At 35.9% G+C, this 21,068-nt stretch overlaps 1 protein-coding gene across 3 annotated transcripts in view; it reads right to left on the bottom strand.

Annotated features, from left to right (window-relative positions):
* Positions 1–21,068, bottom strand: part of LOC123560704 (signal transducer and activator of transcription 5B-like) — a 58,128-nt gene that overhangs the window by 26,486 nt on the left and 10,574 nt on the right. For all 3 annotated transcript variants that reach the window (XR_008372804.1, XM_053553157.1, XM_053553158.1), the window contains exons 5-17: positions 20,371–20,466; positions 19,078–19,159; positions 18,686–18,819; positions 18,060–18,214; positions 17,172–17,345; positions 16,607–16,741; positions 15,928–16,063; positions 13,866–13,907; positions 12,454–12,534; positions 10,016–10,108; positions 8,906–9,100; positions 8,074–8,168; positions 5,228–5,370 (exon numbers count right to left, since the gene is read on the bottom strand). Coding sequence is in view for 2 of the 3 variants with exons in the window: in XM_053553157.1 (XP_053409132.1) it covers positions 5,228–5,370; positions 8,074–8,168; positions 8,906–9,100; positions 10,016–10,108; positions 12,454–12,534; positions 13,866–13,907; positions 15,928–16,063; positions 16,607–16,741; positions 17,172–17,345; positions 18,060–18,214; positions 18,686–18,819; positions 19,078–19,159; positions 20,371–20,466 (1,561 nt within the window). In the remaining variant the exon portion in view is untranslated. The remainder of the gene's footprint in view (positions 1–5,227; positions 5,371–8,073; positions 8,169–8,905; positions 9,101–10,015; positions 10,109–12,453; positions 12,535–13,865; positions 13,908–15,927; positions 16,064–16,606; positions 16,742–17,171; positions 17,346–18,059; positions 18,215–18,685; positions 18,820–19,077; positions 19,160–20,370; positions 20,467–21,068) is intronic.

Below are 21,068 nucleotides of genomic sequence, written 5' to 3'. Positions count from 1 at the left end.
AGCAATAAAAAAATCATCAAAAGGACTGACGGGCAAACTGGATATTCAAGGTCAAAGGTCAGATTTATGTTAAAATCACAAAAACTGGCACATTTGAAATTTATTTTTATTCTTAAAAAAATAGTTTGTTATCATAAGTCACTCATCTTTATTTATGTAATGTGTATATATCAGCCAAAATCAGAAATGCAAATTTTATTGCAAAAAGTCAAGGTCAACCCTGATAACTGAAGGTCAAAGTTCATTTTCATGCAAAAATGTGAAAATTATTATCTTAACGTTTTTTAATCTGTGTAATATGTCTTCACATTATTAGTCACTGAAGTTAATTCGTTTTAATTTTTGTATGTCAGGCAAAGTCACCAGTGCAGATGTAACCCCAAAACTGCCCAGAGTAAAGCTAATATCAAAGGCCAAAGGTCAAATTTGTGTGAAAAATTGAACAAATAGCTTCCTGTTTGAAATATAACAGATATGTTTTCATCATTATAAGTAAATGCTCGTGGTTTATTTTAATGTATATATGTCTTACAATGTCAATAAAGAAGATATCGTCTAAAGTATGACAAGTTCAAATGTAATATTAAAGGTCAAAGGTCATTTTCAAGTAAGAGAATGAAAAAATAGCTCTTTTACTTTTCTCTTTGTTGACAATATCCTGTCGATCTAGTCAATGGTATCTGTTCATTTTAATGTATAAATGTTAGGCGATCTCTGGTATGCACATATGATTTCAAAACATTCAAGTTCAACCATAATATGAAAGGTCAAAGGTCAAAAAGTGAGTAAAATGTTGCAATAATATCAGCTATTTGTAATAATTTTTATTGTTTAAATGTATTTGTTTTGTCATTTCAGTAACTAATCGTTGTTCATTTTACTGTATATATGTTAGACGATGTCATGGAAGAGAAAATAAGTCAAGGTCAAACCTGGTATTAAAGGTCAGGTGTCATTTTTGTGTAAAAGATCAAAATGTAGCATACTTACTCATTACTTTGTTCAAAAATAACTTTTTGTTATAACTCAATGTTAGAAATTTATTTAAATGTATACATGTCAAGCAAGGTCAGCAATGTAGGTTTTGTCCTAATAAGTCGAAGCCAGTCCTTTTTATCAAAGATCAAAGGTCAAATTTGTGTGAAAATTCAGAAAAACAGCACTTTTGTAAGGATTTTTCTTTATTGTTTTAGGGTATTTTTGTCAACACTAGTACCTGATCATTATTCATTTTAAAGTATATATAACAGGTGATAACAATCTTCCTTAATTATAAAAAATAGTCAATGTCACACCTGACATTAAAGGTCAAAGGAGAGCGTCTTCAAGAAACTTGCCATTATGAAAAATGGCTTGAAAAAGTTGGGGAGCAAATGAAAAGATCCTACGGCAAGTCTACACAGGCACCGAACGGCCCATAGCAGAGTAAGCATCCACCTCATGGGTAACTGCTTCCATAACCAGTAAAGATAAACTGGACAACGTTCAAAATTCAGGCCTGAGGATAAGTCTTTGAGCAATGTAAACAACTCCAATAAAGGAAATGAAAAAGACATCCAACCTTGAGCCATTAGAGACAAGACGAGAGTACAAAGCCCTTGGGCAGGCAGAGAAGGCAAAGAGACTACCATCACACCCACTCTATTCAAAACTCGAGAGCAGAACAAAGAACAGACTGAAACGACAGAGTCTCAACCATATCGTCAAAGGACTGCAGAAAGGAAAAGCAGAAGCACTGGACATAGAGGCAGAGCCGCTTGTGCCCGGTGAATGGGTCCCTAGACAATGTGCTCCAAAGATCAGATTGGAGGTGCCAGGAGTAGAAGAAAAGGGAAAACAACATCAGGTTCATCAACAATCTTTTACGCTAGACATGATCAATGACCCTATCCAGCATACTCTTGGATCCTAGCATATACCGATAGATCAGTGGAAAAAGCAGTTCAGAATGCTGGGAGTGGTGCCTACATCAAATTCTCTCACACTCTGTCATCCAGTCGGCAAGAGATTCTCCAACTTTAGAGCCGAGACGCAAGCCCCCATTTCGGCCACACCCAAACTGTATAAGCGAGGAGAAAAGGGACAAAATATTGTTTTCCTAACAGACTCCAAGTGAGCTCTTCAGGCTCTCTCGGCAGGTCCATCAGACATCTTAACGAGACAGCTGCTGGAAATGTGGGCATAGCCGAAAATGAAGCTGCGGGCGAACTTTGCAAAGGAAGCTTCATACAGAGAATCTCAGATTCTGCTAAAGAATAGAATTGCGTCAGACTAGAAGAACTTAAGTGATGGAGGCTACCTGCCAAATGATAACGGTCTGCACAAGCTAATCAGAGAAAGCCAAACAACTATCCTCCGTAAGGGCACTGGACACTGTGGCCTGAGAAAACATATGACGAAGCGGGGTGTTGCAAAGACACCAAAACGCCAGTGCGTATCAGAGGAACAAATACCATTCCACATCCTGCAGAGCGGTTTCTATCTGGAAGAAGTACGCCAGAAAGTTTGGCCCATAGACATCCCATAAGAGACCAAGCTGTGGGGAAATGCCATCGACCTGCAGAACCGGTGCAGTTCACTGCCGCATCTAGTGGCAAAGCCATGCCTATCTATATTTTGTTCTGGAAATTTGATGTAGGCACCACTCCCAGCATTCTGAACTGCTTTTTCCACTGATCCATCTGTATATGCTTGGATCCAAGAGTGTGCTGGATAGCGGTCATTGATCATTTCTAGCGCAAGAGATTGTTGGTGAGCCTGGTGTTGTTTTCCCTTTTCTTCTACTCCTGGCACAACCAATTTGATCTTTGGAGCAGATTGTCTAGGAACCCATTCATCGGGCACAAGCGGCTCTGCCTCTGCATCTAGTGCTGCTGCTTTTCCTTTCTGCAGTCCTTTGACGATATGGTTGAGACTCTGTCGTTTCAGTCTGTTCTCGGTTCTTCTCTCGAGTTTTGAGTGGAGTGGGTGTGATGGTAGTCTCTCTGCCTTCTCTGCCTGCACAAGGGCTTTGTACTCTCGTCTGATCTCTAATGGCTCAAGGTTGGCTGTCTTTTCCATTTCTTTTATTGGAGTTGTTTATCCTCAGGCCGAAATTTTGAACCTTGTCCAGTTTATCTTTACTGGTTTTGGAAGCAGTTACTCATGAGGTGGATGCGTGCTATGATATGGGCCGTACGGTGCCTGTGTAGACTTACCGTAGGATCTTTTCATTTGCTCCCCAACTTGTTCAAGCCTTTTCATAATGGCGAGTTTCTTGAAGACCCTCTCCCTTGACCTTTAATGTCAGGTTTGACCTTGACTAATTTTTCATTATCAAGAAAGAATGATATCATCTGTTATATATACTTTAAAATGAATAATGATCAGTTACTAGTGATGACAAAAATACCTAAAACAATAAAGAAAAATCATTACAAACATGCTGTTTTTGAGAATTTTCACACAAATTTGACATTTTAACCTTTGATAAAAGAGTTGGTTTTGACTAATTAGGAAGAAACCTACATAGCTGTCCTTGCTTGAAATGTATACATTAAAATAAATTGCTAAAAGTGAATTATAACAAGAAGCTATTTTTAAACAAAGAAATGAGTAAGTATGCTACATTTTGATCTTTTACACAAAAATGACCCCTGACCTTTAATACCAAGTTTGACCTTGACATACTTTCTCTTCCATGACATCGTCTGACATATATACAGTAAAATAAACAACGATCAGTTACCGAAATGACAAAACAAATACTTTTAAACAATAAAAATTATTACAAATATGTGATATTATTGCAACATTTTACTCACTTTTTGACCTTTGACCTTTCATATTATGGTTGAACTTGAATGTTTTGAAATTATTTGTGCATACCAGACATCGCCTAACATTTACATATTAAAATGAACTGATATTATGGACTAATATCGACAAGATATTGTTAACAAAGAGAAAAGTTAAAGAGCTTTTTTTTCATTCTTTTACTTGAAAATGACCTTTGACCCTTAATATTACATTTGAACTTGTCTGATTTTAGACGATATCTTTATTACTGGCATTGTGAGACATATATACATTAAAATAAATCACGAGCAGTTACTTATAATGATTAAAACATATCTGTTATATTTCAAACAGGAAGCTATTCATGCCATTTTTCACACTCATTTGACCTTTGACCCTTGATATAAGCTTTACTCTTGGCATTTCGGGGGCTACATCTGCACTGGTGACTTTGCCTGACATACAAACATTAAAACGAATTAACCTTATTGACTAATAAAGTGAAAACATATTAAACTGATTAGAAAAAGTTATGGCAATAATTTTCACATTTTTGCATGAAAATGAACTTTGACCTTCAATTATCAGGGTTGACCTTGACTTTTTGCAATAAAATTTGCATTTCTGATTTTGGCTGATATATACGCATTACATAAATAAAGATGAGTGACTTATGATAACAAACTATTTTTTAAGAATAAAAATAAATTTCAAATGTGCACAATTTTGTGATTTTAACATAAATCTGACCTTTGACCTTGAATATCCAGTTTGCCCGTCAGTCCTTTTTGATGAATTTCTTATTGCTGTCATTGTTGGACATATATAGATTTACTGACAATCAGATAATTACTGTAATTAATCAGTGAAAAAACTTGTAGACGTAAACTTTACCCTACCCCCTAATATTTTTACAAGTGAGTTTTACCTCCCCTATCACAAACATAAGTGAACAAAATATAGATAGGCACGGCTTTGACACTTAAGAAATGGGTTTTCATGGAGGAAATGAAATATTGTTTCCAAAAATGTATAAACTTCTTTTGGCCTCAGTTGTTGCAATAAAAGTCCGTCAGCTCTCGGACTAATTATCTTCAGTATCATATCCAGTAAATAATCAATTTGTAACTTATCATTTTCGAATTTATTATTTTGGAAATGAAATGATTTAACTTTTCAAACAAACACTGCATAAAAACAATATTTCACATTTTCACAAAGACTCTGGTCCTGATATGTGTGTCTTAAATAAAAAAATATATTCACTATAATACGCAGTTTTCTTTATATTTTCTTACATTGCACATGAAATAGAAATAAAACACAAATCATTAACGCATCAAGGAATATTCTACAAATGAAAAAATGCGTTCTTGATCTAAACCTCTCATTGAAATGGCGATAAAAATATCAGGCCAAAAAGCTATAAAAAAGAGATCTACACGCATACCTGGTTTGTCCGGGTGCTGTTTCACATAGGCTATAGTGAGCGCTCCTTCCGTACCGTCACTGAACCGTAACAAAAATGTCCCTATAGGCCGGGATAACAAGAGCTCGTTTGACTCGGTTTTATCCATGAACCCTATTATTGACCTAAAACAAGACTGCTACACTGTAACTAACAATCTGACACATTATTTTGCCAGTTAACAGATGTATATAAAATAGCTTCCCAACAACACAGAGTAAGTATAGACAAAACATGAACAGAAAATGAGGTTTTCAACACACTTGCCACTTCTCATGAAATAAATGTGATCTCTACTTAATGCTGCCTTGTAACTTCAAAATCGACCCCTTATATCTGGGATAATGGTCGTTTTCAGACTTTTAAAACCGTTTTACAAAATAAGGACAAGAATATAGTTTTGTAGGCATAAAACTACATAATTGAGCCGCACCATGTGAAAACCAACATAGTGGCTTCGCGACCAGCATGGATCCAGACCAGCATGCGCATCCGCGCAGTCTGGTCAGGATCCATGCAGTTCGCTTTCAAAGCCTATTGCAATTAGAGAAACCGATAGCGAACATCATGGATCCTGACCAGACTGTGCGGATGCGCATGCTGGTCTGGATCCATGCTGGTCGCAAAGCCACTATGTTGGTTTTCTCATGGCGCTGCTCATATCTTATTTTACCTAGATTAGTCCTATATGTGATGTATCACAACACCGGTTCTATGTTTCCAAAAGATTATTTTACTGATTTTATTAACTATCACAACAGCAATCTGTAAGTGCCATGTGGCGGCTGTAAAAAGTCTCATCGTACTTGGATTCAGTATTGTTATATTTCCGGTCCTTTAGGATCATGGAGTCCAATCAATATCAATGTAATTGAGTTCCACTTAAGCCGGTGCTATAGGGTGCGAGAGGTGTTGCACATTTCATTAACTCTCCTGGACAAACTCGATCAAACAGAGTCTGCTATTATTTTGCTTGGTTGTATTCTATGCTTCCAAAGGATCTTCTTGATAGATTTTATTGTAAATGAGACATTTTGTTACAAGCAAACATGTACTAGCTTCACTATAAAATAGTGAGTGATTCTTTATTTTATTGTCGATATATAGAAAGGGGTTTTCAAGACAATAAACTGACAAAACGCCTTTCAATGATTCGTACTGACGAATATGTAGAATTTGCTTTTATTGTAAAAAAAAGCATTATATTACGTCTAAAGCCGTAGCTAAATTTAGAAATGATAGCCAGTTTGCCAATGTTTATGGTTTTTTTTCATCTCCTCATTGAAACAGAAATATCTGATATTTAAAAATATGACCATCTAAAAATATCTTATTCGAAATGTGCAACTTCTATATTGACCGTTCTTCATTGATTAAGTTGGATTTCACCAATTATAGCCAATATCAAAAGTCTCCACAAGTAAATAAATTCAATAGAGTATAGTGTTGACCTGTTTTCAACATTTTGAAAGAGCTTTAACTACATGTGTATACTCTATCTTTTCTTTTTATTAAAATCAAAATTCAAGACCGGCCAAGATGCTAAGAGTGAAACAGATCAGAATATGTTCCTTATTATAAACTTACCCAAACCATTAGACCTAAAACTGTCCTGAAAAAAGCTAGTGTAAACAAACCCATGCAGCATTTTACCGTCAATATTTTCCAATGATTACCTTCAAAGCTGGTAATAACTGTTATAATGGTTTGGTTATATAAACCTACTGGAAGTCCCCACATAACATGTTTTTTTTAAGTTATGTTTAGGCTTGTGAGGTCTATGTATTATGTGATTTGTACATTGATATTGATTTCTAAAGTTACTCCCTTACATTGTTTGTAGCAATAAATATTACAATTTTATTTAACTTAAGTTACAACTGATGACAGCGGCCCATTACCTTACCATTTTTGCAGCGAAGTACCCCTGAACAGAAATGCTTTATAGCAAAGCATCAAAAACATGCTGGAAATGATGAAATGAAAAGAGTTGTTACAAATATCTGATACAAGTTTTAGCTTTATTGTTATTTCCCATTGTCTTATCAAATTTTGTGTATCTTTAGTTTAAAAGCTAAAACTTCATATTTGCAGTAACGACTCTTTTAAACCGTAAAATTACTTGAAATTGATGCGTTTTTAATTTTGAAGCAAGGAACTTTTTGGCGGAGCCTATGGACAACTTATAAAATAACTGTTTGGCATATTTCAACTATTAGTTGCCATACAAATCTAGTCTTTTAGATATTGCAAATAAATAAACCGTAATATTCACTATCTACCACATTCAGTTTTCAAGAGAACAATACCTTACAATTTTAAAGTTATCGTAAGATCAAACTTTTAAGACTGCCCGACAGACCGACCAACTGATATACAGACATACAAAATAACAACGAATAATTCAAATTAATTTAGATTAAGATTTAAATTGATCTGAACAAATCCTTTAAATGACACCAATTCGACCGACTTCGTTTTACAGTACTACCTCCATGGCAATTTATATATATGAGCCGCGCCATGAGAAAACCAACATAGTGGGTTTGCGACCAGCATGGATCCAGACCAGCCTGCGCATCCGCGCAGTCTGGTCAGGATCCATGCTGTTCGCTAACAGATTTCCTAATTGCAATAGGCTTTGAAAGCCAACAGCATGAATCCTGACCAGACTGCGTGGATGCGCAGGCTTGTCTGGATCCAGGCTGGTCGCAAACCCACTATTTTGGTTTTCTCATGGTGCGGCTCATATATGATCTTTCCTAACCAAAATGTGTTTATTTCTTAACTATAGATATTTTCACAGAAAGAAATCAGGCAATACGTACCCATCAGTCCATGGTCCCTGTAAATGTTCTTTCACAAGCTTGGCTATGGACCAAAACCATTCCCAAAATGTAAACTTTTTCCCTGGAAAAGGCTTCTGTAATGCGATGTTAAAGTGTTTTACAACAACAAGGCATTTCGCCTATTTGTTAAAGAGCAGAAGTAACGAATAGTTTTGCAGGCTTGTAAACATTAGGGTCACAAAGCAAGGCACTATGACAACATAATTTAGGAATACTATCACTCACTTCTACATAATACTAGCTCACATAATTCTTTTTTTAATAAAGTGTAAGAGTTTGAACAGGAGGGCCATAATTTTTAAAAATGTAAGCTATAGTTACTGACCCTATCATCTACGATCAACTCGTGATACCAAATTTTTAAGGAGTTTGAAAGTATTTGGTTTCTGAAACAGTAAACAATTTGTGATATCGACGCCCATTTTGATGTCGCCACTGGTGAAAACTCATTTTTCAAAAAGCTCGGCTGAGCTAAAAATCTATAACCATAAATGATACTTGCTTTATATTTAATCTATTTTCAATGGATGATGATCAACTGGCTTCGTAAATTTCATAGTCATTCATACGTTTGATGAACTTTCGTTCAATAATAATGACATAATTAACAATTAAGGTAAATATATAAACACTGATCTGTCATAAAAATATCACTTAGATGTACTTGATCCAAACACTAGCACTCTTATATCGAAGCTTTTGTTTTGCTTTTTTCACCGATATAGATTTATCATTTGCAAAACTGAGTCACAAGAGTAACAAGAATCACAGAGTTTAATCAGTCGAAATAAATAAAATCATTCATATCTACCTTGCTAAACTCTTCCCAGGTAACAACAGCGTTACTGAAATCCACTATACCACTTGTTCCAAACAATTTATTGCCGAGATATTTAAGATTGCTCTCACTAAGCCCTCGTCCTGTCATTGCACAGAATTTTGTCGACAACATGTTGGCCACACCAGACCACGGTACTCTGTTTGATACTTGGAAAGGTATTCTTCCCTACAAAAAATAATTAGCTAGATTACAACAAAGAAAATTTAAGACAACCAAAAGTTAAGTGACTATCTTTGCCAATCTTTCTTTACTAATACATCTTCATTCATAATAGATATGTTATAAACTTAGCTTTGTGACTGGAAATAATTTTTCTTCACACCTTGCTTATTTTCATAACACAAAACCTCGACCTATTTTCTTCACGTTAATTCCTTTTTTTCTCACTAGAATTATATTTTTGCACTTATTGTACAGTGTTTTATAATATATTTGTACTTTCTTCATAAAACGTATACAGTTTCTTCTTTTTGACTATGTTTTTTCACAAACTTTATACCTGATTATAAAATAATGTTGTAACACAGCTTGCAACACCCATTGATAAACGTAAATAATTTAATAATTGCCTTTTTGCAGAAAGTTTATACTTACAGGTGTTACTTTTCCCATGGCAATGCTGCCTGGCAAAATAAAACTGATGGGCTTCAAATGCAGATTATTAAAGATAAATTTACTGCTGTTGCCTGGCAACTACGTTTGTCTTACAGGTATGAAAAATATTGCCACTTTATATATAGAACTGATTATTCTAGATACATGTTGCTATTGCCAGACAACTAAATATTTTCTATTTCTGAAAACTGGTTATCATAGCGATGTTTTGAGTGGCAACTCTATACTTACAGATTCTGAGAACTGACCAACCCAGAGATATGACGCTATTTCCTGTCAACTGATTGTCCAAGATGTATGTTGCTATTGCAAGGTAACTGTATATTTAAGTGATTACAACGTATCACAGGGAAATTTTGCTGTTGCTTGACAACTGATTATACCAGAGATATACAGCAGTTGTCTGGCTAAATACTTCTACGTTCTAAGATATATGTTGCAGTTGCCTGGCAACTTCGCACTTACTTGTTCTGAAAACTGATTATCCCAGACGTACGTTGCTGTTGCCGCGCACTCCTGGTTCACATGTACTATAGCCACCACTGGCAATGACAGCGTCTGTAAAACAAACATAATTGCATGCTCTAATTCTTCAGTAATTTACTCAAGTGAGATGATACAAGTCAAGGTAAACCAGAGCTATCACTAAAGGTGATGAATGTACCCCCCCATGCACTGACACAGTACATTGCAATTTGACGCACACAAGATTGCATAATTATGTGGACTGTATGTATATAGACTGTATGTATACAGTATAGTAACAAAAAAAGTCCCATAACTATGCATAATATTTATATAAAAGAACGTAACATGCACCATGCACAACTAGGGTTGGTACTGATCACTTGTGTGAAGTTTCATTAAATTGTGTGCAAGGGTTCGGAAGATTAGGCGCGCACAAGATTGCATATACAGACTGTAAGTACATAATATGATAACAAGAAACAAAGTCCCATAACTCTGCAATTTTTATTGTTGAAAGAACCTAACATGCCTCATGCACAACTACTGTTGTTACTGATCACTTGTGTGAAGTTTCATTAAATTGTGTCAAGGGGATGAGGAGAGACGGTGCGCACAAGATTGTGCCTATGTATATAGTATAGTAACAAAAAATACAAAGTCCCGTAACTCTGCAAAAAAAATTTCTGAAAGAACCTAACATGCCCCATGCACAACTACTGTTGTTACTGATCTTGTGTGAAGTTTCATTAAATTGTGTCAAGGGGATGAGGAGAGATGGTGCACACAAGATTGTGTCTATGTATATAGTATAGTAACAAAAAACAAAGTCCCGTAACTCTGCAATTTTTTTTCTGAAAGAACCTAACATGCCCCATGCACAACTTCTGTTGTTACTGATCACTTGTGTGAAGTTTCATTAAATTGTGTCTAGGGGATGAGGAGAGATGGTGCGCAAAAGGTTGTGTCTATGCATATAGTATAGTAACAAAAAAACAAAGTCCCGTAACTCTGCATTTTTTTTTCTGAAAGAACTTAACATGCCCCATGTACAACTACCGTTGTTACTGATCACTTGTGTGAAGTTTCATTAAATTGTTTCAAGGGGATGAGGAGAGATGGTGCGCACAAGATTGTGTCTACGGGCAGACAGACAGGCAGACGGACAGACAGACAACCTGGAACAGTATACCCCTCCTTACAACTTTGTTGTCGGGGGATGCAAATATTTTATAGCAGTAGTCCTCCAGTTCCGGCCGCTCAGACATTATTTTGTTCAGCTAGAGAGGTGTTAGGGTGCAAATCAGATCTGCGTTTTCATGTGCACCTCATACAGTGAGGAATAGACATGAACTATGATTAAAACAACAGAACTTCTGTAGTATATGTGATAGACTTAGTTACTGCAAAACATAAGCATTTATTTGGGACATTTTGCGAATTGTGTCGTGAGGTCATTACACCAAAGAAGGTTTCAGTAAACCAGTAATATTCTGAATTCATGTGTGCTAAAACGTAAAACAGAAGATTTTATAATCCCACCCAAAAAGCCGTTCTTTTTTTTCAATTTGGAATAAACAAGTGTACAGTTTATCTAATAGAAAGCCGTCTCAAGCAAGTCCGTACTGATAACTCTGCCATTGCATGCAACTACACAAATATAGGGAAGCTGTTTGCTCAAAATCCGACTGATGTTTACTATCAAGCACTTTTAAAATGACACATTTTCACTTATCATGTTACTGTTGAAATGACAAATTCTCACTTACTAAGCACTGTTGAAATTACCAATTCTCACTTATCAAACTATAATTAAAGTACACTTTGAAACGTGATAAAGACTTGTTAGAAGTCATGTCAATATGGCCTATCAGTCGGACACCCCATAGATAAAATGAGCGTTTGTACGGTTGGGCTTTAAATAGATAGTACTTGCGTATAGATTTAACTTTTATATTTGCGTGCTTTGATAACATAGTTATCCGTTCCTAACAAATAAGAGACAAAATTTTGGTATTTGATATTTTATGATACTTATGATTATGCAATTATTTAGGGCCATTGAAGAAAAATATTACAGATAGTGGAACACAGGCTCTGGACCGTGTCTTTATTAGTGGAATGTTTAGAAGATATGTACAGGACACATATTAAAGGTTTAAATATTAGACATTTAGTTGCAATGACATAGCTGGAACATTGCTTTTGCAGGTCATCATATTTAATACATATCCTTCAATAAGTAACAGGGTCCTCCGAGGCCGAGTGGTTATGGTCCTCCGAGGCCGAGTGGTTATGGTCGCTGAGTTTTTTTCCACTTGATGTATTTTTATGAAGCTTCGGAATATTTTCCTTCTATCTTTCAAATTGTATAACATGTTTTCAAGGACCATTTTGACAAGAAGAAGAACAAAGCAATAAGCTTATTTTAAACTCACCCAGACATGAAACTGTAGCTCGTTACCACCTACACTGAAATTCGAAGAGAAACATATACAACCCTTCTCCTCTGCTACTCTCTGTAAAAGTAAAATAGTCATGACAAAAGTTGATTATCTGTTAAACATGCTCTGTATATTAAATGAAAATGTTTCATACAAAAAACGTAAAAGCAAAATATGCAATATTCTAGCTAAATAAAAATAGCGATAAACTAGAAGATGATTTTGTAGAAAAGCCCCCAATGCATAGTAGTAATAGTCAAGAAGCCAATAGGGGACACGATCAAAAGTCCAAGAGACACCGTTGGTTGGCTGAATAGGGATCATCTACTCGGCATGTCCAATCATCCCAAGAAGTTTCAACATTCTGGGCCTAGTGGTTCTCATGTTACGGATTGGAAACGGGTTTCCATGTTCTGGCCCCTGTTACCTTGACCTTTGACATCAATAAGGGTAATTTACTCTGCATGTCCAATCATCCTATGAAGTTTCGACATTCTGGGCCAAGTGGTTCTCAAGTTATTGATTGGAAAGGGTTTTTCCATGTTCAGGTCACTGATATCTTGACCTATGCTCAAGTGACCCCCAAAACAATAGGGGTCTTCCGCTTTGTAAGTACTATCACTCTATGCAGTTTAAAGGTTCTGGGTCAAATGGTTCTCAAGTTATTGATCAGGAATTGTTTTCCAACTTCTGGCACCTGTGACCTTGAACTTTGATAAAATGACCCCAAAATCAATAGGGTTATTTACTCTATATTTCCAATCATCTTATGAAGTTTCAGCATTATGGGTCAGGTGGTTCTCCAGTTATGGATCAGAAACCGTTTTCCATGTTCAGGCCCCTGTGACCTTGACCTTTGATCTAGTAACCTCCAAACACATAGGGGTCATCTACTTTGTAAGCCGTATCGGCCAATGAAGTTTGAAGGTTCTGGGTCAAATGGTTCTCCAGTTATTGATCGGAAACGGAGTGACTGGCGGATGGCCCCTGTGACCTTAACTTTTGACGGAGTAACCCCCAAAACGATAGGGGTCATCTATTCTGTAAGTCCTATCATCCATTTAAGTTTGAAAGTTCTGGATCCGATGGTTCTCAAGTTATTGATCGGAAATGGATTTCTATATTCTGGTCCCTTAACCTTGGCCTTTAACAGAGTGATCCCAAAATCAACAGGGGTTTTCTACTCTGCAAGTCAAATCATCCTAAGTTTCAACGTTCTGGGTCAAGCGGTTCTCAAGTTATTGAGATTATTCAGGCCCCTGTGACATCGACCTTTAGCAGAGTGACCCCAAAATCAATAGGGGTCATCAAAACAAGGATAACTATCCTACGTATTAAATTTAAAACACGTAGCCCCCCCCCCCCCCCCACTTACACCGTAATACAAAACTAATACTTGCACGTACTTCTGTCTTCTTTTTATCAGCTCGTTTGATACTTTGTAACGACTGAAAAAAAAATTGTATTTTTACATTTCTTGCATTTCTACAACAAACGATTTTATTAAGCATCATTTTAAAGGTCTTCGGGTGGTATTGGGTATTTTTGAATTTTGATAATAATTTAAATAATGTCGATTTATGGCCAAAATAATTTTCCCTGTGTAAATATCTGGTTCATAACAAAATTTAGACATTTTTTAAAGTTTACAAAATTGTTAAATTAAAATGTTGTTTTCATACTGTTAACTGAGATATCCTGAAAGTTTTATTACAATTTATCAACAAATTAAGTGTAAAAATTAAACCTAAAACATTTGGTGTCCAACTAAAGCTGAAATTCACAAGGTAAATAACCTGATGAAAATAGGTACTATAAAATTCAAAATTTATCAAGAAATTAAAAACAAGAGGACCATGATGGTCCTGAATCGCTCACCTGTCTCCACATGACCCAGTTTTGAACTGAGTATGACGTCGTTTTTTTCTATTATTTGACATAGTGACCTAGTTTTTGAGCTCATGTGACCCAGTTTTGAACTTGACCTAGATATCATCAAGATAAAACTTCTGACCAAGTTTCATGAAGATCCATTGAAAAATATGGCCTCTAGAGAGGTCACAAGGTTTTTCTATTATTTGAACTAATGGCCTAGTTTTTGCAGACACGTGACCCAGTTTTGAACTTGACCTAGATATAATCAAGGTAACATTCTCACCAATTTTCATGAAGATCTCATGAAAAATATGGCCTCTAGAGAGGTCACAAGGTTTTTCTATTTTTATACCTACTGACCTAGTTTTTGACCGCACATGACCCAGTTTCAAACTTTATCTAGATATCATCATGGTAAATATGGCCTCTAGAGAGGTCAAAAGGATTTTCTATTTTTAGACCTACTGACCTAGTTTTTGACCGCAGTTGACCCAGTTTCAAACTTGACCTAGATATTATCAAGATGAACATTTAGACCAACTTTCATACAGATCCAAAGAAAAATATGGCCTCTAGAGAGGTCACAAGGTTTTCCTATTATTTGACCTACTAACCTAGTTTTTGATGGCACGTGACCCAGTTTCAAACTTGACCTAGATATCATCAAGATGAACATTCTGACCAATTTTCATGAAGATCCATTCAAAAGTATGGCCTCTAGAAAGGTCACAAGGTTTTTTCAATTTTTAGACCTACTGACCTAGTTTTTGACCCAGATTCAAACTTGACCTAGATATCATCAAGATGAACACTCAGACCAATTTTCATACAGATCCCATCAAAAATATGGCCTCTAGAGAGGTCACAAGTTTTTTTTTTATTATTTGACCTACTGACCTAGTTTTTAATGGCACATGATCCAGTTTCAAACTTGATCTAGATATCATCAAGGTGAACATTCTGACTAACTTTCATGAAGATCCATTGAAAAATATGGCTTCTAGAGAGGTCATAAGGTTTTTCTATTTTTAGAAATACTGACCTAGTTTTGGAGCGCACGTGACCCAGTTTCGAACCTGACCTAGAGATCATCAAGATGAATATTCAGACCAACTTTCATAAAGATCCCGTGAAAAATGTGACCTCTAGAGTGGTCACAAGCAAATGTTTACGGACGGACGCACGCACGCACGCACGGACGGACGACGGACGCTGCGCGATCAGAAAAGCTCACCTTGTCACTTTGTGACATGTGATCTAAAAATAAAGAGCTCTTTTTCATCCCCTGGTGTTCTATTGTCTTATGTTTCATGAGACATAAAGAAAAAAAACTTGGACAGGACGGATCAATCAGTAGATATATGGATCCGTAAATAACATAACTTGCCATTGTTTCAGAAAAAGCGGATGATTATCCTTATCTCGAGACAAACTTCTAAATCTTTTTATATTTCTATTTATACAATGTCCAATATTTAATTATACCCATAAGAAATTTTTCAAAAGCTATTGAAGTTCATCGTCCTTTTCATCCAAATCGAACATATTTCATTCCAGTTTTTTATGATAAAATTTACTGTAATATATATCTACCATATTTCTAAATGTGACACTAAGCTGTCCAGAGTGCTTTTGATAGTCCATCTTCCCTTCATTGTTCAAAATATCTCCGAATTTCTGATCTAGTCTCACAGCCCCATTTTGTATTACATTTCTCGCTTGTTGTTCACTGTAAAAACATAATAGATGCTACATTATAAAAAGTGCAATCTGGATTCATTTATTCTAGATTATGCAAAAGCCTAAGATATTTTGTGTTGTTCGGGCAATTGTAAGTTTGTTTAGTTCAAAGGAAAAGTTCCAACTGATTGTGAGGACAGATTCCGTCCATCTTCTCTCTCCCCGCCCCCCCCCCCCCCCCCCCGCATACCAATCTACCGAACCGCATGCTGAGTGGGTGAAAAACAATGATTCCGTTTCTCCTTTCATTCGGAATCATTTTATTTTCATCCTCAACTATGGCGTATAAAAATCCATATGACAGCAGATAAAAAGTCTCGATACAAATAGTTGCAGTTTTGAGGTTTTACTTGTTAAGTAAGGTTTCATAAAACAAAGATGCATACATTGAAATATCACAAGGTAACATACCGTACCGAATATGGCTTCATGCAAGATCTCAGAAACAATTTGAAAGGACAATCATGAATATGGAATTATAATCGTAGATCCGGGGAAAAACACCTGTATCAAATTCATTTTGCAGGTATACCTGATAAACGTCGCTTGAACTCTGGGAGGAGTTAGGTGCAAACTCAGTTTCCCACCAACCAACAATCTAACTGTGGCTGTAAATCCCGTTTCTTTCTTCACCACTTGAGGTGGCTGATGTTCTACTATTAACGCACTGAAACAAATAATTCATCATTCATTGTAAGGTCAAGGCATGACACGCTTTTCTCTTTAGTGTAGGTTTTTTGAAAGGAAGCAATGCTAAGGTCAAAGATCCAGTTGGAGAAAAGCAACGTTCAAATCTTAAACATAAATAAAAAATACAACACGCAAAATTTAAGAATCCAGCAGCTCATTAACAGACTCCCTGCAATAAAAATGCAGAAACAAAATTGGTTGTTATGACAAGTACCTGGGTGGAACTATCGACCTTTCGCAAACCTTCAGAATGGTTGCTCATATAAAAATGCACTCACTGAACATATCAATAAAGGACAAGAAGTTGGATTTTGGCAACCTTAACTGCTCTGGCACAGAAGTATTCCTGCACCGATGTCCCATGTATTATAACAGTATTATCAAACGTATAGAGAAACTGTACACACTTGGTGACAAGGCGTTCAAGAAGAGCGGTAACAGTACGGTTCAATTCCGGTTGAAGATCTGTCACACCATCAGAAGCATCTACAGGTATAGGTATAGGCAGCTGTTGTCGCAGTAAGTCTACTTCGATTATCTGCATTCTGTTACGCCAGATAAGATCTGCTAATGACTCACACCTGAAGGTACAAAATATCTGGTAAAAAAATTGTAAAAAATACTTTAGTCTCTAGTTTTTGCATGTGCACTTGTATTGACAGTAACTTGATAAATGCATTCTGTAGTGTCAGTACTTCAAATATACTCTGAATTTTAAAATGAAGTGATTTCCTGAGCGTACACGTAAGAGTTTGCTCAACTATCTTGCTATATAACATAAATTTACATTGTAATTTGGACAAACATATTTCATTAGAGTGAAGCATTCATGAATCATGTTGAAGTCAATGTGATTAAAGTTATTTATTCTTCCTCTGTAATTTATCTTATTAAAAGTTTCTTACATAAATGAAGTTATTGCTAGTTACATACTGATACAGTGTACTTTTAACTGATAAGACGAATACACTGAATATAATTGGTTTTTGCTTTATCAACATTGCGTCCAGTATTTCAATACGTTCAATAGAAATATAATATACAGAGATGTTAACTGACATTCTTTTAAATTTCTGCTTAATACATTGAATCACCATATTACTAAAATAAGCTGTAAAATGTCGTTCAAGTACCAAGCAGTGTGCAGTGTATAACTGCAGCATGACTAAACAGCTGTTATCAACAACAAAACAAACCAAAAAATAGACTGTGTGCTCCACGTGCTTGACTTGACTAAATGCTCGTATGCACGCAAAAACACACGCCACACACGCACTCATACCAGCAAATATTACCATTTCTGAAGAACATCAATCATTGTTGTGTCAAATGATGCACCATTGTAAGACAGCTTCTGCTTTTGCTTCCATGCAATTAATTCATCAACAACAATTTGCTTCGTTATTGATTCTAATGTTGCCAATGTGTCTTTATGTTTTCTTGCTAATGCCTGAAGTAGAAAATTTTGAAGTGTAATTATTGATGAATGGTTCACTTGGTTATTTCAGTCTTTGTCTATAAGTTCCGAAAAAATGCAAACAATACTGTAGACTGATCAATGATTGTCTTATTGTTTTTTCGCATAGTTGTGGTAATAAGATTTATACGCGATGTGCACACATGTACTACGAGAGCCAAAAGCTGCCAAAATTTTTTAATTTGATGATATATTTTGTAAAACTGACGTTACTTCAGTTTATTGTCGAGCCTTTAAAATGGCATTTGCTAAAATGACTAGTGCTATGATGCAATGAATGAAGACCATAAAATTGAAGACACTTGTGTACAAATTGTGAGATGTTTGGTGGTGAAATTGCTGGCTAGCAGTTCAGCTTTGTAATTGCCAAGCATTGAAAAATGTCAATATTGGTCCGCGGCTCCAGACGGTAAGTAAATGTTTTCTTAAATAAATCAAACAAACAAGTCTTTGCTGAAGAATCTGTTGAGCTGAAGCAAGAAGCTGTCGATCCATTTCTTCTTTTTTCTGTTTTAATCCAGTCTCCATTTCAGTACGGTTTGCGCTTGTTGGTTGCTGCTGTACATGTGCAAGGCTTGCTATAAAAATAGTAACACAAACAAATTGCATTCAAAATATAGGAACGATGTAATGTAAAATCTTTCAATTTTGTAGGGATAACATTTCGTGGTTCAATCAAAAGAAGTACTTTAGTGGAAATAATTTAAAGGGTTTCATTTTTTCCAAGTGTTATTAATGGGAAGTCTATCAATCCGTTAACATTTATTTGCGTGAATTAATGCTACTACACAATCTCGATATCAGTTCTTTCACAGTATTGCACAAAACATACAAACCAGAGATTTTAGCTTGGTTTTGATGATCGATTACAAATTTCTCCTGTATAAGCTGCATGTGACGTAAATCGTGACCTGATTCCTGTAATGACAAACATAATGAAGAGAAAAAATACAGCCTAATTAACATTTGTTAAAAATTCTTTCAAGATTACATCAGCAATTTCTAATAAGATCTTTTAAATGTTCCTTCTTAAAACGTACTGCGAAATGTGATTACTACGGTGGCACAGAGGTGACATGCACTACTCTTTTTTTTCAACTGCACTTGTCTTTTTTATGTCGTTCCCACGAGAACCTAACTCGAGGGTACGACTTAGTATGTCGTGGTAACGAGTTACTAAGTCGTGGGAACGACATAAAAAAAAGAGAAGTGCAATTTAAAAAAAAGTATTGCATTGAAAAAAAAAGGAGTAGCGCAATAAAAAAAGTGCCCACGACATAGTTAGTCGTTCCCACGACATAGCTAACTCGTTCCCACGAGTTAGTAAGTCGTTCCCTCGACATAGCTAGCATGCATTACTCTTTCTTTATTGCACTATTCATTTTTTTTTAATTACACTACTTTTTTTTTATTGCGCTACTCCTTTTTTGTCAATACAATACTTCTTTTTTAAAATGCAGTTCTCTTTTTTCGTGTCGTTCCCACGACTTAGTAACTCGTTACCACGACATACTAAGTTGTTCCCTCGAGTTAGTATCTCGTGGGAACGACATAAAAAAAAAACAAGTGCAATTGAAAAAAAAAGAGTAGTGCATGTCACCTCTGTGCCACCGTAGATTACACCCTCTCGCGACTACATTTGGCTACTTTTAAAAATCTTGGTAGAGAGTTGCCCAAGGCACATTTTTAAAATTTAGACTGCACTTTCTGACAAGAATAGCTTTATAATTTCTAGTTATGTTTCTGACAAATCAGAATAATTTGAAAAATTTTAGTAGAAGACCATCTAATAAACAACTTTGTTAACGTATTACCTCGGTTTGGGCCAGTTGTTTGTGAGAAGAAGGATTTCAAACTTGCTAGGACAGGCAAAGTTTCATTTACTTTAACTAAGATCTCGTTTGAAGTGAACGGACGAACGCCGGACGATTGGCTGTCGCAATAGTTTACCTAAAACACCTTGTGGTTTAGAGAGTTAATGTAACTCACCTGGTGAAAATATTCTTTGCATATCACTTGACAGCACATCGATCAAAATAACAAGAATGTAAATATTGACAAATTAAGCAGTATAAATTAGTATTTTTTCAAAAAAATCCTTAATTTTTTTTTGAATACATGTGACCTACATTAGTTCTTGTATCGAGAAGATCCATGCATCCTTGTATTTCTTGTTTCGTCTTTTCAACTAGCTGTGCTTGCGACGTCATGCTCGGAGATGATAACTTAATAGAATAATACATGAAATCAACAACATAACATGCATATGAGACCATGATGTTTTAACCCTTAACCTGCTGGCGGCAAGTTATTCTGCCTTTGCGACCAGTGCAGACCAAGATCAGCCTGCACATCAGTGCAGTCTGATCATGGTCTGCACTGTTCGCTATTCAGTCAGTAAATTTTTAGTAAACACCCCTTCAAATGATAAATGGTACTGCCCAAATTGGAAGATGGACCAGTCCATAATAGAAATTTAGCATGGTAAGGGTTAATTAAACCATAATGACATAAAGTATTACATTGAATTAAAATATCATAACAATAATTGTATTCGAAGGAAAGACGCCCCCTTTCTATAAAATACATGACATTATCATTAACATTATTATTAATGATCAGTTGATGTACTAAACTTTGATATTGATTTGATTATGCGAAGTATATAACTGGGCCTCCGTGGCCGAGTGGTTAAGGTTGCTGACTTCAAATCACTTGCCCCTCATCGAAGTGGGTTCGAGCCTTACCCGGGGCATTGAATTCTTCATGTGAGGAAGCCATTCTGCTGGCTTACGGAAGGTCGGTGGTTCTACCCAGGTGCCCGCTC

Source organism: Mercenaria mercenaria, chromosome 10 (genome assembly GCF_021730395.1).
Source record: "Mercenaria mercenaria strain notata chromosome 10, MADL_Memer_1, whole genome shotgun sequence".
In the NCBI taxonomy this organism is placed as follows: domain Eukaryota; kingdom Metazoa; phylum Mollusca; class Bivalvia; order Venerida; family Veneridae; genus Mercenaria; species Mercenaria mercenaria.
The sequence above is the reverse complement of the archived record's forward strand: the minus strand, read 5'-3'. Positions and strand labels throughout refer to the sequence as shown.